Here is a 15,453-nt window from a genome sequence, read left to right on the forward strand (position 1 = left end):
AAATGTGTGATACAGGAATGCAATAAAAGAACAAATGCTGCTCTTTTAACAGCTATAAATTAAGTAATATTTTCATATTTTGGTAGCCAAATGGTTCGACGCCATCTTGGATTTCTCTGTTAACCACCATTTATGCCAATTTAGCCGGCAGTCTTAAAGCCAACGTACATTTAGGTAAATGAAATGCCTTGTTAAAAATAGGTCCGGGTAGCAACTAAAAATAAGTTGTTAGTTTTTTTTTTAATAATTTCATTCTACCAATAATGTACTTATGTTCAGTGTACATCTAATTACATTTATTTTAATACACAATGAATGTTTTAAAAGCAGGCTACCAAACTCGTTTTTTATACATTGTATGTATCAATAACAAAAGCACAAATATTGATACATGAATATTATAGAAACATAAAAATAACACATTATGAATAATAATAACTAGAGGATGCTTTTGTAAAAAAGCGCATGTCTCCCCCACTGCTGAGAATAACTGTGAATGGAAACAGGAATGGAAATGGAGATAAGATAATGTAAATACCCGGTAGTCACTTCAATGAAGGCTGTCTATGGATGGTTTCTATTGTTAAGGTTGTATGAGAAGATGCTTCCTAAACTGTTTGTTTTTAACCAGGTATTCAATTTTGAAAATCCTGGTTATTCAATCAGCGTATGGCAGGCGGGCGTCAAACGAAATTGCACTTGATGGTCATATCATATATAGTTTCACAAATGAAATTAAATGAAATTGTGTCTGCTCCATAATTCTTCAAACCTTTAAAGGATTTTGATGATACTTGAAACAAACGTTCATATTGTCAGATTTTTTTACACTATTGAAAGACAACTCAAACTACAATGTATGTAAAATCATGATAACTGTAGTGTGTTGGGATGACTCCACTCATTTTCACAATGAAGCCTCTCTGGTAGATACTTGAAACAAAAATTCACCACATCCAGAGAACGTGTAGAGTACATGTTTCGTATGGCTGGTTCCAAGGTCAAGGTCTACTTGACACTTGAATGTCATATCATATATAGTTTCACAAACTAAATTAAAGGAAATTGTGTCTGCTCCATAACTCTTCAACCCTTTGAAGGATTTTGATGATACTTGAAAGTTGTAACGCAATACCAATAAATATGTACATAATCTGAATGGTGCCATGCATGTATGTATACTATTAGTAATAGTTAACAAGAATAGAAAGTGATATACTATATACATACATATTGCATGAAAACTCACTCGCTAGTAGGAATTTGTAGTTATCATCAGCAAACAAAACAATGCGTGTAATACACCTTGCTGTGACCATGTAGCATTGAACGCGCAGCGGGGAAGAAATGACCGCTTAAGGTGGAAAGATCAAAAAAGAACAGAGTATATAAAACCAGACAACTGATATATCACTGATATATCAATAATAGTTAAATGTCCTCACTGATAAGAACTCTAGTTATCATCCGGAAATGAGAGAAAATGACCAATGGTCACTGTGACCTTAACCTTTGACCTACTGACCCATAAATAAGAGGGATCATCTGCTCAATAAGACCAATCATCCTATGAAGTTTGAGGGTTGTAGGTCTAAAGGAACTCTAGTTATCATCCGGAAAGGAGAAATTAACCAACGGTCGCTGTGACCTTGACCTTTGACCTACTGACCAATAAAACAATAGGGATCATTTGATTAATAAGACCAATCATCCTATGAAGTTTTGAGGGTTGTAGGTCAAAAGGAACTCTAGTTATCATCCGGAAATGAGAAATTGACCAACGGTCACTGTGACCTTGACCTTTGACCTACTGACCCCAAAACAATAGGGATCATCTGCTCTATAAGACCAATCATCCTATGAAGTTTGAGGGCTGTAGGTCAAAAGGAACTCTAGTTATCATCCGGAAACGAGAAATTGACCAACGGTCACTGTGACCTTGACCTTTGAACTACTGACCCCAAAAACAATAGGGATCATCTGCTCAATAAGACCAATCATCCTATGAAGTTTGAGGTCTGTAGTCTAAAGGAACTCTAGTTATCATCCGGAAACGAGAAATTGACCAACGGTCAGTGTGACCTTGACCTTTGACCTACTGACCCCAAAAACAATAGGGATCATCAGCTCTATAAGACCAATCATCCTATGAAGTTTGAGGGCTGTAGGTCAAAAGAACTCTAGTTATCATCCGGAAACGAGAAATTGACCAACGGTCACTGTGACCTTGACCTTTGAACTACTGACCCCAAAAACAATAGGATCATCTGCTCAATAAGACCATTCATCCTATGAAGTTTGAGAGCTGTAGGTCAAAAGGAACTCTAGTTATCGTCCGGAAACGAAGAATGGACGGACGGACTGACGGACGGACGGACTGACGGACGGACCGGGCAAAAACAATATGTCTCCCCCCGAGGTGGGGGAGACATAATAATAATAGAATAACTGTATTGCACCTTCCCCTGTAAAAAATAAAACATCATAAATATTATTACTTATATGATGCATGGTCCTATATTTTGCCATTCTTACAAGTCTTCAATCCTTATATACAAACTATAGCAACAACTGCTGAAGTCATATTAAAAACATAATGAATAGTTCTATTCTATTTTTCATCCACTTTGTAAAGTTCTATTTTTGCAGCAATCTTGAATCTTCTATTTTCCCAAAAATATTGCTTTTTCTTCTTTGTTTTCATCTTAAAATGTCCTATTTTCCTGTAATATTATATTGTCCTTTTCTGTCATTCAATATTGTCCTATTTTCCCAATAATATTGCTTTTTCCTCTTTGTTTTCATCTTAAAATGTCCTATTTTCCTGAAATATTACATTGTCCTATTCTATAATTCAATATTATCCTATTTTTCAGTAATATTGCTTTGTCCTTTGCTGAAAATTTTTCAATGTCCTATTTTCCTGTAATGTTACATTGTCTTATTCTATCATCTTATTTTGTCCTATTTTTCTATATAATTTGCTTTGTCCTTTTTGCTACCATCTTATTCAGTTATGTTGATATAATGTTTTTATCCTCTTTATGTCATATAATATTGTCCTATTTTCCTGTTATCACATGTCTTTCTTTCTTTTACTCACCTATGAAAACATTTTCCAGTCATGGCCTATGTTGAACTAGAGAATGGCATTAATGCATCTGCACCAAACAACTTCTCAAAATGTTTAACATAAAGTTCACAGTGCTCTCCTGTAGTAAATTAGAAAAAAAAGAAAATTAAACTTGTACATGAAAACCATTCCTGAATTAAGACAATGATATACAGAACATTTGAAATGACAGGCTGTCAATTTTAACCATTCTGCTGAAACCAAAAGTGATAAGCGATGGCTCTGAGTATTAGAGCCTGACCAGCCTGTATATTGGACTAGGATTTATAATATTAGTAAATATATCTCAATTTCAGTATTTTGATATTGTACTTATGCCTCTCAAGTTTGTACTTGAACAAATGTCTAAATTCTTCAACCTCTTAGGTTTAACTTTCGAGATGTCTTCATTCTTCATAAAAAATGAATAAATCTTAAACCTCCCCAGTTGTACATGAGAGATTTTTAAATTCTTAAGCTTGAGAGATGTTCAAGTTCTAAACACTTTGGTATGTACTTGAAGGATGTATAAATTCTTGAGAAGGGTATGAAGTTAAAAAGATGTATAAATTCTTAAACTGAAAAGGTGTTAAGTTCTTAAACGTTACAGAATGTACATGATAGATATAATAATTCTTTAAATTGAGAGATGTATAAATTCTTTAACTTGAGAGGTGTTAAGTTCTTAGTGTTTCGGTATGTACTTGAAGGATGTATAAATTCTTTAACTTGAGAGGTGTTAAGTTCTTAGTGTTTCGGTATGTACTTGAAGGATGTATAAATTCTTTAACTTGAGAGGTGTTAAGTTCTTAGCATTTCGGTTTGTACTTGAAGGATGTATAAATTCTTTAACTTGAGAGGTGTTAAGTTCTTAGCGTTTCGGTATGTACTTGAAGGATGTATAAATTCTTTAACTTGAGAGGTGTTAAGTTCTTAGCGTTTCGGTATGTACTTGAAGGATGTATAAATTCTTTAACTTGAGAGGTGTTAAGTTCTTAGCGTTTCGGTATGTACTTGAAGGATGTATAAATTCTTAAATATGAGAGGTGTTTAATATCTTAAACCTTTCAGTATGTACATGAGAGATGTATAAATTATCAAACTTGAAAGAAGTATAAATTCTTTAAACTTGAAAGATGTACATAAACTAAAGAGATGTATGAATTCTCTACAAATCTTAGCATGTACTTGAGAGATGTATCAATTACCTGGTTGAAATACTGGACTGCTTCTCATTCGAATGTTTCTTTGTTGAAAGAATTTGAAGACTGTGTAAAATAGCTGATTGTCCTCTGTGTTCATGGCAGCTTCTAGAAATTTTCTAGATGAAACTGTGTCAGTGATACCTGCCTTTCTTATAAACCTGCAGACAAAAAAAAACAAGAGCCGGTTGAACTGGGTGATGCTCCCCGAATAGGTTTTGGACACAGAAAAGTATGTTTTCTGTAGTTTCAGAGTTATGCCCCGGACAAAATTCAAACAGAGTTACTGTTCTTTACACTGCACTTCTACTCAATGAGGTCTATCTACCTACAAAGTTATTGTTGATACCTCTTAGGATTATAGAGTTATGTCCCACACAAAGTTTAAAGTGTAAAAATGAACAAAGGGCATTTACTCCAACTTAGGCAAAGCAGAGTTATGGATCTTTTGCACTGCACTTCTACCCAATGAGATCTATCTACCTAAAAAGGTTCATGTTGATATCAGTAATGTCAAGGTCATACTCAATGAGATCTATCTACTTACAAAGTTTAATGTTGATATCTCATAGTTTTAGAGTGATGTCCCAGACAAAGTTCAAAGTGTCAAAAATCAACAAAAATAACTTTCAAAATTAGGCAAGGCAGAGTTACTGTTTTTGTGCATTGCACATCTACCTAATGAGATCTATCTACCTACAAAGTTTCATGTTGATATCTCTTATAGTTTTTGAGTAATGTCCTGGACAAGAAAAGCAGATGGACAGACAGACAAAGCAGCAACTTAATGCTCACCCTTCGTGAAAAATAAAAACAAAAGAAAACCTGAAAGGAATACTTTTGAATGAGTTGATCTTTCTGCCCAAAAACTCATGTGCATCTCTGAAGTGAAGAGACACTTTATCCACTTGTACAACAGAAATGGCAGAGTACTCCAAATTATTTGTAATAAGTATATCCTTATCAATTTTAAAACACACCAAAGAAAGGATAAACAATTTAAATGCAACAAACTCTCATTTCACAATCACTTACCAAAACAACAACTTTGTGGTGTATAATACTGAAAAGCATCAGCCCATGACAAAGATCATGTATCAGGATGAACATCTATTTTCAAAGATTTCTTCGCAGTATTTGCTTGAAGGTTAAACATTTCATATAAACTTAAAGGCCATATAGTTACCTAAAAATGCTAGCCTTTTTAATTTTTCAAAATCTTTTTTACTTTTGGTATCCAATTAAAGTTTCCAAAAAAACACTCATCAACCACATTTCTAAACTATCTTTCACTTCTTTCGCATTTTGACAATAAGTAAAGTTATGTATTTTATATGGAAGTCAAAATAACAGTTTTGTTCTTTCTCATAAATTATTTTAAATTGAGGCAATTTTGTCAGATGTTAAGCATTCCACATGTTCTAAATCTATTATTTAACATTACAAGGGAGCCATTGGCGCCAAAGTGTTCAACAGTCAACAGAATGGTGTAACATTCTCTATACTTATGAGTTGACCACGGTTATAATGGTCAAGGCAACTGTGATCTTGACCTTTGACCTAATGACCTCAAAATCAATAGGTGTAATCTACAAGTCATGACAAACCTCAATATCAAATCTAAGGACTGTACATGTACATAGTGTTTAACAAAAGATTTTCTGACTGTTTACTATGAACATAAAGGGAAAACACATCTCACCAGGGACAGGGTCAGGGTCAATGATGACCCCAGAGTAAAAAGAGCCATAATATCACCACTTGTAGGAATTCTACTAGTTTAAGGTGGGGATGATTCTGGAAATGCTGACACTACAACTGTAAACCTTGTCATATTATGATGTGGAAGTTGATATGAAACATTGATTTTAAGTTTGAAGTTTACCCCTTATGAAATCAAGAAGTTAAAAATATTGTCTTTTTAAAGAAATCCATCGAGGTCTAAAGCCTAAAATTATAAAATTTGAATTTCTTACAAATATCAGCATGACCATTTAAAACAAAAAGACATGCCAAAGAATGAAGATACTTAAACAGTTGAAAGTTGTATTTTGTGCTATATTTAGACATATTTGAGCAAAAAGCATTGCAACGCTTTCCAATTTTGGGTCATTTCCCACATTTAGAATAACTATTCTGAAAAACAAAGTGAGCGAATGATCTGAAATTTGCACATTAGTTGGTCTAGATCTATATCAAATGAAATATTTTTGTCAAAAACCTATTTTCAGTCCCATGCCATGTCAAATGAAACATTTTTGTCAAAAACCTATTTTCAGTCCCATGCCATGTCAAAAAACCTCAGTGGAGTCTCTATACAAAAAAGTCTAAGTTCAAGGGGAGATAATTCTATATTGCTTCTAGAATTATGAACCTTGTCACATATGATGTGGTTGATGATAATGGAACAAATATTCAAATAGCATACCTCACAGCTGGGAGAAGTTGGTGTTTAGATAACAAAACTTCTATAATCTCTTCATTGGCAGTAGCCAGTCTCTGTAAATATAAAATAAAATATAGGAATAAAATCACTTGATAGTAAAATATAAACCATTTAGAATTTTATTCTTATCCAAACAAACAAAATTCAAAACAAGAAACATGGCAATGCCAGGAAACCAGGTTTTTAATAACCCATTGTAGAAAGATCTGTTGTAGTTGAAATACAAATACATGTACAAGCAACAATCAATGTAATTATGTGCAATGTAAATTATAGATAATGAATTTTCTATTTTTAGTAACAGTAACCTTGACCCTTGGGGGCACAAAAGCCATTCCAAGTGAGGTCTTTATAAAAACTTGCTTTGCACCAAATTAAACTAGTTTTACTAAGATTTTTATCAAGATGAAATGATTGGTAATTCATTTTTAATAACTTTTTATGACGGAAGACGGACAAAACCCCAACAGTTAAAACCCCACCAATCAAAATTTTATAGAGTGGACAAAAGCCCACTACTAAATTTTACAGAGTGGACATTAAACCCCACCACTTCACATCCAAATCCCTAAAGAACAAAACATGATAATTATAGCATATAGCATTTATTTCAATAGCAATACTAGAACTGCCACTATCATGACGTGAATACCCCCGCATACCACTTTGTCAGAATCAACAGTGGCCATTTAGAGCTCAAGGACAACCTCCCTGCCAAATCTGAGGTTACTAAGCCAGTGCATTGCTAAGTTATGTATTCTACATGCTTCAAATGTGAAAATGTCAAAATCAATACATTGCGGACAGGACATTCTTTAGCAATTGAGAAGAAAAGCTTTTTTTTGTCAAGGTCCCTGTGACCTTGACCTTTGACCCAGTGACCTCAAAATCAATAGGGGTCACCTTATAGTCATGATCAACATCCATGCCAAATATGAAGACTGTGGGAATCTTAAGTTAATGGGTGGACAAACTTTTTGAAGTCAAAGTCCCTTTGACCTTGACCTTTGATCCAGTGACCTCAAAATCAAAAGGGGTCATTTACTAATCATGATCAACATCCATGCCAAATATGAAGACTGTGGGTCAAAGGAATCTAAAGTTATTGGGCAGACAAACTTTTTGATGTCCCTGTGACCTTGACCTTTGACCTGGTGACCTCAAAATCGATAGGGGTCATCTACTAATCATGACTAACCTCCATTCCAAATATGAAGACTGTGGGTCAAAGGAATCTTAAGTTATTGGGTGGACAAGCTTTTGGAAGTCAAGGCCCCTGTGACCTTGACCTTTGACCTGGTGACCTCAAAGTCAATAGGGGTCATCTACTAATCATGACTAACCTCCATGCCAAATATGAAGACTGTGGGTCAAAGGAATCTTAAGTTATTGGGCGGACAAGCTTTTTGAAGTCAAGGCCCCTGTGACCTTGACCTTTGACTTGGTGACCTCAAAATCAATAGGGGTCATCTACTAATCATGACTAACCTCCATGCCAAATATGAAGACTAAGGGTCAAAGGAATCTTAAGTTATTGGGCGGACAAGAAAAAACCGACGGACGGCCGGACAGCCGGACGGACGGCCGAAATGGAATAAAGGGCCATTTCTTTTGTTATTTTCTATTGTTTAATAGAGGGCCAATGGCCCCTTACTCTATTGTTACGGAATGAACTCTATTGTTCTCTTTTGTTCTGTTTACAGTTAGATGGCCCCTTATCCCTATTCGGTAGTGCGGCCGGACGGCCGGACGGACAAGCTGATTCCAGTATACCCCCCTTACAACTTTGTTGTGCGGGGGTATAATAAAAATATCTTATTCCAATCTCTAGTTATTGACCAGAAACATATTTTCTATTTTTAGTAAAAGTGACCCTAAACTTGACCTTAGCAGGCCCAAAAGCAAGATATTTACATAAGCTTGCTATACACTAAGTTTAATTGAAATATTTCATTCCTTACTCTAGTTATTGACTGGCAACAGATTTACTATTTTTAGCAACAATGACAAAACCCCGACAATATGCATCAGGGCAACAAACAAAATTACAATACATAACTTTTATCCAGGATTGAGTAGAAAGCATAAAGCTTATATGGAATTCTCTCCGGGCATATGATACAAAAACACTTGAGCAAAACATTTTAATACTCGAAAAGAAACAGTTTAATATATAATATAACGAAATGATTATCATCAAATAATAGAGATGTTCCAAAATTATCTGGACTTTGTAATGCCACAAACTACATGTCCTTATATATAATACAATAACAATGCAGAATTTTGTGTTTATAGGAAAACAAGGTCAGAGCATTCTATCAATGACACGAGACTTCTTAGTTTGGTTTCATGATCATCTTCCCTATTTGGTGGAAGCAAGTACTTTATAGTCGGTGGTGGAAGGTATAAGAGTTTAAGCAATCGGTGCTGGAGTAATCCAAAGTAGAACAATATAAAGGATTTAGACTGAACCAGACGGTGAGTATGAGCAAAGACAGGTTTTCAATTAGTCCAAGTTTGAGTGAACACAGCTTAACTGTATATTTGTATTAATACAAACACTATATAAGTTGTTAAGTTAGCAATGCAGAAATATTAGGAAATTTCGTGAATTGATGAAAATTGTTAAAATTTTCTCTAGCGTAAATATCAACCAACCTGTCATTAAATGCTACCCTGGCAGGATCTGGTAATATTTACTCAAATACACAAAATGTCTGGAATTTTAAATTCGCTATATTTTCGACACCCGAAAATCACAGGCAGTCGGTGCATGGCTTGGATAGTATACATGTACATGACAACGCCTACTTATTTTTATAAACAATTTTTTTTTTCACTTCAAATGTTTAAAAACATTTAATTTTCAATAAAACAACAAAGGGAAGTTGTTTTTTTAAATTTCATTCATATATACTATAAATATCAATACTATATTTATAGTATATATGGATAAAATTTTTAAAAACAACTTTCTTTTCTTGTTTCATTGAAAATAAAATGTTTTAAAAACATTTTGAGTGAAAAAAAAATTTTGTTTATAAAAATAAGTGGGCATGGTCATTTACATGTACATTTGTATACTATCCAAGCCACGCATTGACTGCCTGTGGGGAAAATAACCACTTCTACAGTAGATTAATACATATACAGTAGATCACAATGAACAAAAAGTCTTACTGTAAGCATGTCTAATGCAAGCTGGTGGGCAGGTGGGTAAACACTTTCCAATGACAGCATCAAACATGCCTACAACAAAAAGTTTAAATCAAAATGAAAAAAATATAATATTACAAGGGGTTATCCAAAAGTCTATGGACTTTCTTTGTTGCCTAAAATATATTTGAGATATTGATTTGAAATTCCTACACTACTTAGAAAAATAAATAACAAATAAACAGCGAAAAATTCAGGTTAGTAGCTTCTTATATAACAACAATATTTAATTTTACATAAACACATGTCGGCGACAGCAGCGCACTCCAAAATGTTATTGACATCAACATCATAATATTTAACGTACTACTTATGCTTCGACGTTACGCAGTCAATAACTATTACTGCTTCACCAAGTAATGTCCTTCACTAAATTTTTAATGCCACTTAAACACTAATGATTTTTATTTTCTCTGTTTGCCTGCTGTTTTTTTTCCCAAATGTTTTTGTTGGTGTCATTCCGAAATTACAACAAAATTTTATGATCACGCTATTTTCTAACTTCTGCGTGTCCTTCCCGTTGTAAACAATATTGTCGTCTGTCGTTTCTGGCGATTTCAACAAAAATTAACAGAAATGACGTCCATAATTTTAATGAATTCTTAAATGACATCATAGAAGAAATATGTGATGTTTAGCAGGTTTCCTATGTTAATTAGTAATTTTTTAGCAAAAAATATACGATGACTGACTGCACTTATCTACAGTGCACCAAGTGCCTTGTATGTGCTTATTTAAAAACAATATAAAACCATTATTTATTGACACATTTACCTGTTTCTTTCAAAACGTGTTGATAATATTTTACAATGTATGCTGATAAAATTTCATTATCATACATGTTGACGTTCAAAAGATATTTAAACAGTCCATGAATTTTTGGATAACCCCTCGTAGATGTAAAGATTTGTACTTTTTAGAGCTGTCATCAGTAGAAAAATTGTTGATAGGTTTTTGTTGATCAATATAAATACATATTTGAAAAAATCGATTAATTTTGACTGACTGATTAAAAAATGCCTAAAAATTATGAACATTCACCCAAAAACCTATACTGGTTGCAGAAGAGATAACTCTGACACTTAAACACACATTTTTTGCAATAGCTTAATCATCTCCCTGTATATATTAAGTAATGAACCAACTAAACAAATTTCAGTATAAAGACATAATATTACACTACAAAATTATGTATCAAAATAGAAACTGGTACTTCAATAAGTTCCTAAATGAGGCATGCAAAACACAGTCTTTTTACCCCACAACAGTAGATAAAGGCGACACTTAAATCTGGAAAATGACTGGAACATCAGCATCAATAATTTATTAATTTTTTACATCTTATATGTTTTATCTAGTTCTTGTGGATATTTGAACAATTTTTCAAACACCTTTCCCAGGTCAGTGGCCTGTGGTATATATAATTCTAACCTTATTGTAAATTTAGTAAGAGAACGTTTTGAAAAAATTTAGGTTACCTAAACAACATTAAAAAGTTTACCAACTTACAAAAAATCATCACATTCTGTCTGACTCCTATATTACTAGGTGACCATGTGCTTGTTTGTGGAAAGTTATGACAATTATATTTAACAAGAGTAAGGGTTATCTTTGTGTCCAATTTATCTCTCCGACCAGTACAAAACAAGAACCGGTTGAACCGGGTGATGCTCCCCGAGAAGGTTCTGGACACAGGAAAGTATAAAAAAAATGAACAAAGGGCAAAAACTCCAAAATTAGGCAAAGCGGAGTTATGTTTTTTTGCACTGCACTTCTATTCAATGAGATCTATCTATAAAGTTTCCTGATGATATCAGAATTATGTCCCAGGTAAAAGTCAAAGTGTAAAAATGAACAAAGGGCAATAACTCCAAAATTAGACCAGGCTTTGTTTAGGTTCTTTAAGCATTGCAATTCTATCCAATTATATCTAGCTACCTACAAAGTTTCATGTTGATATCTCTAATAGTTTTAAAGTATTGTCCAGGACAAAGTCAAAAAGTAAAAATAAACAAAGGGCAATTACTTCAAAATAAGGCAAGGCAGAGTTACGGTTCTTGTGCACTGCACTTCCACCCAATGAGACCTATCTATCTACAAAGTTTCATGTTGATATCTCTTATAATTTTAGAGTAATGTCCCAGACAAAGTCAAAGTGTCAAAATGAACAAAGGGCAATAACTCCAAAAGTAGACAAGGCAGAGTTACCGTTCTTGTGCACTGCACACCTACTCAATGAGATCTATCTACCTACAAAGTTTCATGTTGATACCTCTTATACTTTTAGAGTTATGTCCCGGACAAAGATCAAAGTGTAAAATAAACAAAGGGGGATAATTCAAAAATAAGACAAGGCAGAGTTACCGTTCTTGTGCACTGCACACCTACTCACTGAGATCTATCTACCTACAAAGTTTCATGTTGATACCTCTTATACTTTGAGAGTTATGTCCCGGACAAATTTCAAAGTGTAAAATAAACAAAGGGGGGTAATTCAAAAATTAGGCAAGGCAGAGTTACGGTTCTTGTGCACTGCACACCTACTCAATGAGATCTATCTACCTACAAAGTTTCATGTTGATACCTCTTATACTTTTAGAGTTATGTCCCGGACAAAGTTCAAAGTGTAAAATAAACAAAGGGGGATAATTCAAAAATTAGGCAAGGCAGAGTTATGGTTCTTGTGCACTGCACACCTACTCAATGAGATCTATCTACCTACAAAGTTTCATGTTGATACCTCTTATACTTTTAGAGTTATGTCCCGGACAAAGTTCAAAGTGTAAAAATAAACAAAGGGGAATAATTCAAAAATTAGGCAAGGCAGAGTTACGGTTCTTGTGCACTGCACACCTACTCAATGAGATCTATCTACCTACAAAGTTTCATGTTGATACCTCTTGTTGTTTCAAAGTTATGTCCCGGACAAGAAAAGGGGACGGACGGACGGACGGACGGACGGAAAGACGGACGGACGGATGGACGGACGGACGGACAAGGCGACGACTATAATTATGCTCCCCCGAAATTTTTTCGGGGAGCATAAACAGGTGTCTGCAGTCTTTATGCAATAGACATGTTGGTTTAAACATATTTATTTAAGCTTGATTGCGAAACAAGTTCTTGCAACTAATATTAATCACTTTCGAGTCCGCTTCCTGGAACCAACCAGTCCTGGTGTTGTATGAAGAAACATGGTCGTGACTAGAGTAGGGCTCGAACCCATGACCTCTGGGTTGAGAGGCAGACACCTTAACCACTAGGCCACCACTCCACTTAATGGACATGTTTCAAAGAAGTGATGAGAAAAAAGAGACACATGCCATTGGCATTTTTTTTAACACAGACACATCATAATTGTATGAACAAAATAATCTTTTTATTGAAATCATTTGAACAGATATGAAAGTGAATTATAGACAAGTAATTATAAGTAATTATTGATATATCAATGTATCGCCAATAAATGTCATCCCATATCAATATATCATCAATATCATATGCTTTTGCACCGAATCAATGACAGCTCTAATAATTTTATATGACACATTTACATAGCTAAATATAGAACAAAAAATGTCAAAAAGACACAAATGCCACCTCCCTCTTACCTTTTATGGGTAGTAAGAATAAGTAACCATTATGAAAGTCACAGAGAAACTGAATATGTAATGGTTTAAGGAAATAAGTACATAATTACCATTTAAACAAGAACCAGTTGAACCGGGTGATGCTCCCCGAGAAGGTTCTGGACACAGGAAAGTATAAACAAGAGGGCCATGATGGCCCAAAGTCGCTCACCTGTATATAGGCCCCCCGGAGCAGGGCCAGTTTAAACCCCAGGGCTTTTATTTGAACAAACTTGGTTGACACCCATTAGAAGATGTTTCATGCTAAACATCTAAGGTCTAGCTTATTGGGTTTCTAAAAGAAGATTTTTTATGTCTATATATATATATATATATATATATATATATATATATATATATATATATATATATATATATATATATATATATATGTGTGTGTGTGTGTGTGTGTGTGTGTGTGTGTATGTGTATATATATATATATATATATATATATATATATATATATATATATATATATATATATACAAACACATTCCTCCATTTACGGGGCATCGGTCTATTTGAGACCATACTTGTGGGGTGTATATTTAATGTGGGGCATACATAAGGCCTCGCAACTCTGGCATGTTTAAAACGATGTATGGGGGCGTAGGCTACCCTTCTAACATAGTGCCCGTAGGCCGGTTTTAGTAGTAAATGATATATGTCCCACAAATGTATATATTTATTATGGGGTTTTATGTTATTAGTCAATATGTTTTCACCTATGGTAAAATTAAATATATAGTTGATATATATAACTTAGTACCCCTTAGTTCTGTTGTATGGAAATGTTCATTTTATGCCTACATAGTGGCGTATATAAAAACTGACTGCATGAAATAATGCCACTCAACTCGGTCTTATATATGGGCCCCGTAAGTGAAGATATGTGTGAATATATATATATATATACATATTTATATATATATATATATATTATATATATATATATATATATATATATATATATATATATATATAATATATATATACATACACAATATTGGTTCCTTACATATATATATATACATACATATATATATATAAGATATATATATATATATAATATATATATATATAAATATGTATATATATATATATATATATATATAATATGTATATATATATATGTATGTATATATATAATATGTATATATCTAAAAAAAAAGTCGAGCTAATGAATGACCCCCGGGGCGGGGCCAATTTTGACCCCAGGGCTCTTATTTGAACGAACATGGGTAGACATCCATTAGAACATGTTTTCATGCTAAATATCTTAGCTCTAGCTCTTTGGGTTCTTTCAAAGAAAATTTTTTTAGTTTTACTATATGCATATAGGGAAAATCAATGACCCCCTGGGGCGGGGCCAATTTTGACCCCAGGGCTTTTATTTGAACAAACTTGGTAGACACCCATTAGAAGATGTTTTATGCTAAATATCTTAGCTCTAGCTCTTTGGGTTCTTTAAAAGAAGATTTTTTTAAGTTTTTACTATATACATATAAGGAAAATCAATGACCCCCAGGGCGGGGCCGATTTTAATTCTAGGCACAAAATTTGAACAACTTTGGTTTTGGATCTATAGATGATACCATAGACCAAATATCAAAGCTCTAGGCCATTTACTTTCAGACCATAAGATTTTTCAAGTTTTCACTATATGTATATAATGAAAATCAATGACCCCCGAGGGCGGGGCCAATTTTGACCCGAGGGCCATTATTTGAACAATTTTGGTAAAGGTCTACCACACAATGTTCCATGCCAAATATCTTACCTGTAGCCTTTGCCAATTCAGAGAAGAAGATTTTTTATGTTTTACTATATACATATTTAGAAA

At 33.7% G+C, this 15,453-nt stretch overlaps 1 protein-coding gene across 1 annotated transcript; it reads right to left on the minus strand.

Annotated features, from left to right (window-relative positions):
• Positions 1-2,436: 2,436 nt before the first annotated feature.
• On the minus strand, positions 2,437-10,095 carry LOC132717401 (regulator of MON1-CCZ1 complex-like). Its single transcript, XM_060700863.1, has 4 exons — positions 9,944-10,095; positions 6,743-6,813; positions 4,321-4,475; positions 2,437-3,212 (listed from the first exon to the last, which is right to left on the minus strand). Exons 1-4 carry the CDS (start codon positions 10,001-10,003, stop codon positions 3,130-3,132), a joined length of 369 nt encoding a protein of 122 aa, XP_060556846.1. The 5' UTR covers positions 10,004-10,095; the 3' UTR covers positions 2,437-3,129.
• Positions 10,096-15,453: the final 5,358 nt, after the last annotated feature.

This window comes from Ruditapes philippinarum, unplaced genomic scaffold, assembly GCF_026571515.1.
Source record: "Ruditapes philippinarum isolate M1 unplaced genomic scaffold, ASM2657151v2 ctg3435_1_1_1_1, whole genome shotgun sequence".
Taxonomy (NCBI): domain Eukaryota; kingdom Metazoa; phylum Mollusca; class Bivalvia; order Venerida; family Veneridae; genus Ruditapes; species Ruditapes philippinarum.

Coding starts and splice junctions, on each gene's coding strand:
- LOC132717401 (XM_060700863.1), bottom strand. CDS start 10,003: ATGCTGTCATTGGAAAGTGTTTACCCACCTGCCCACCAGCTTGCATTA. Junction 6,814..9,943: donor TTGCATTAGACATGCTTACA/GTAAGACTTTTT, acceptor TTATATTTACAG/AGACTGGCTACTGCCAATGA. Junction 3,213..4,320: donor CAGTCCAGTATTTCAACCAG/GTAATTGATACA, acceptor AATTTACTACAG/GAGAGCACTGTGAACTTTAT.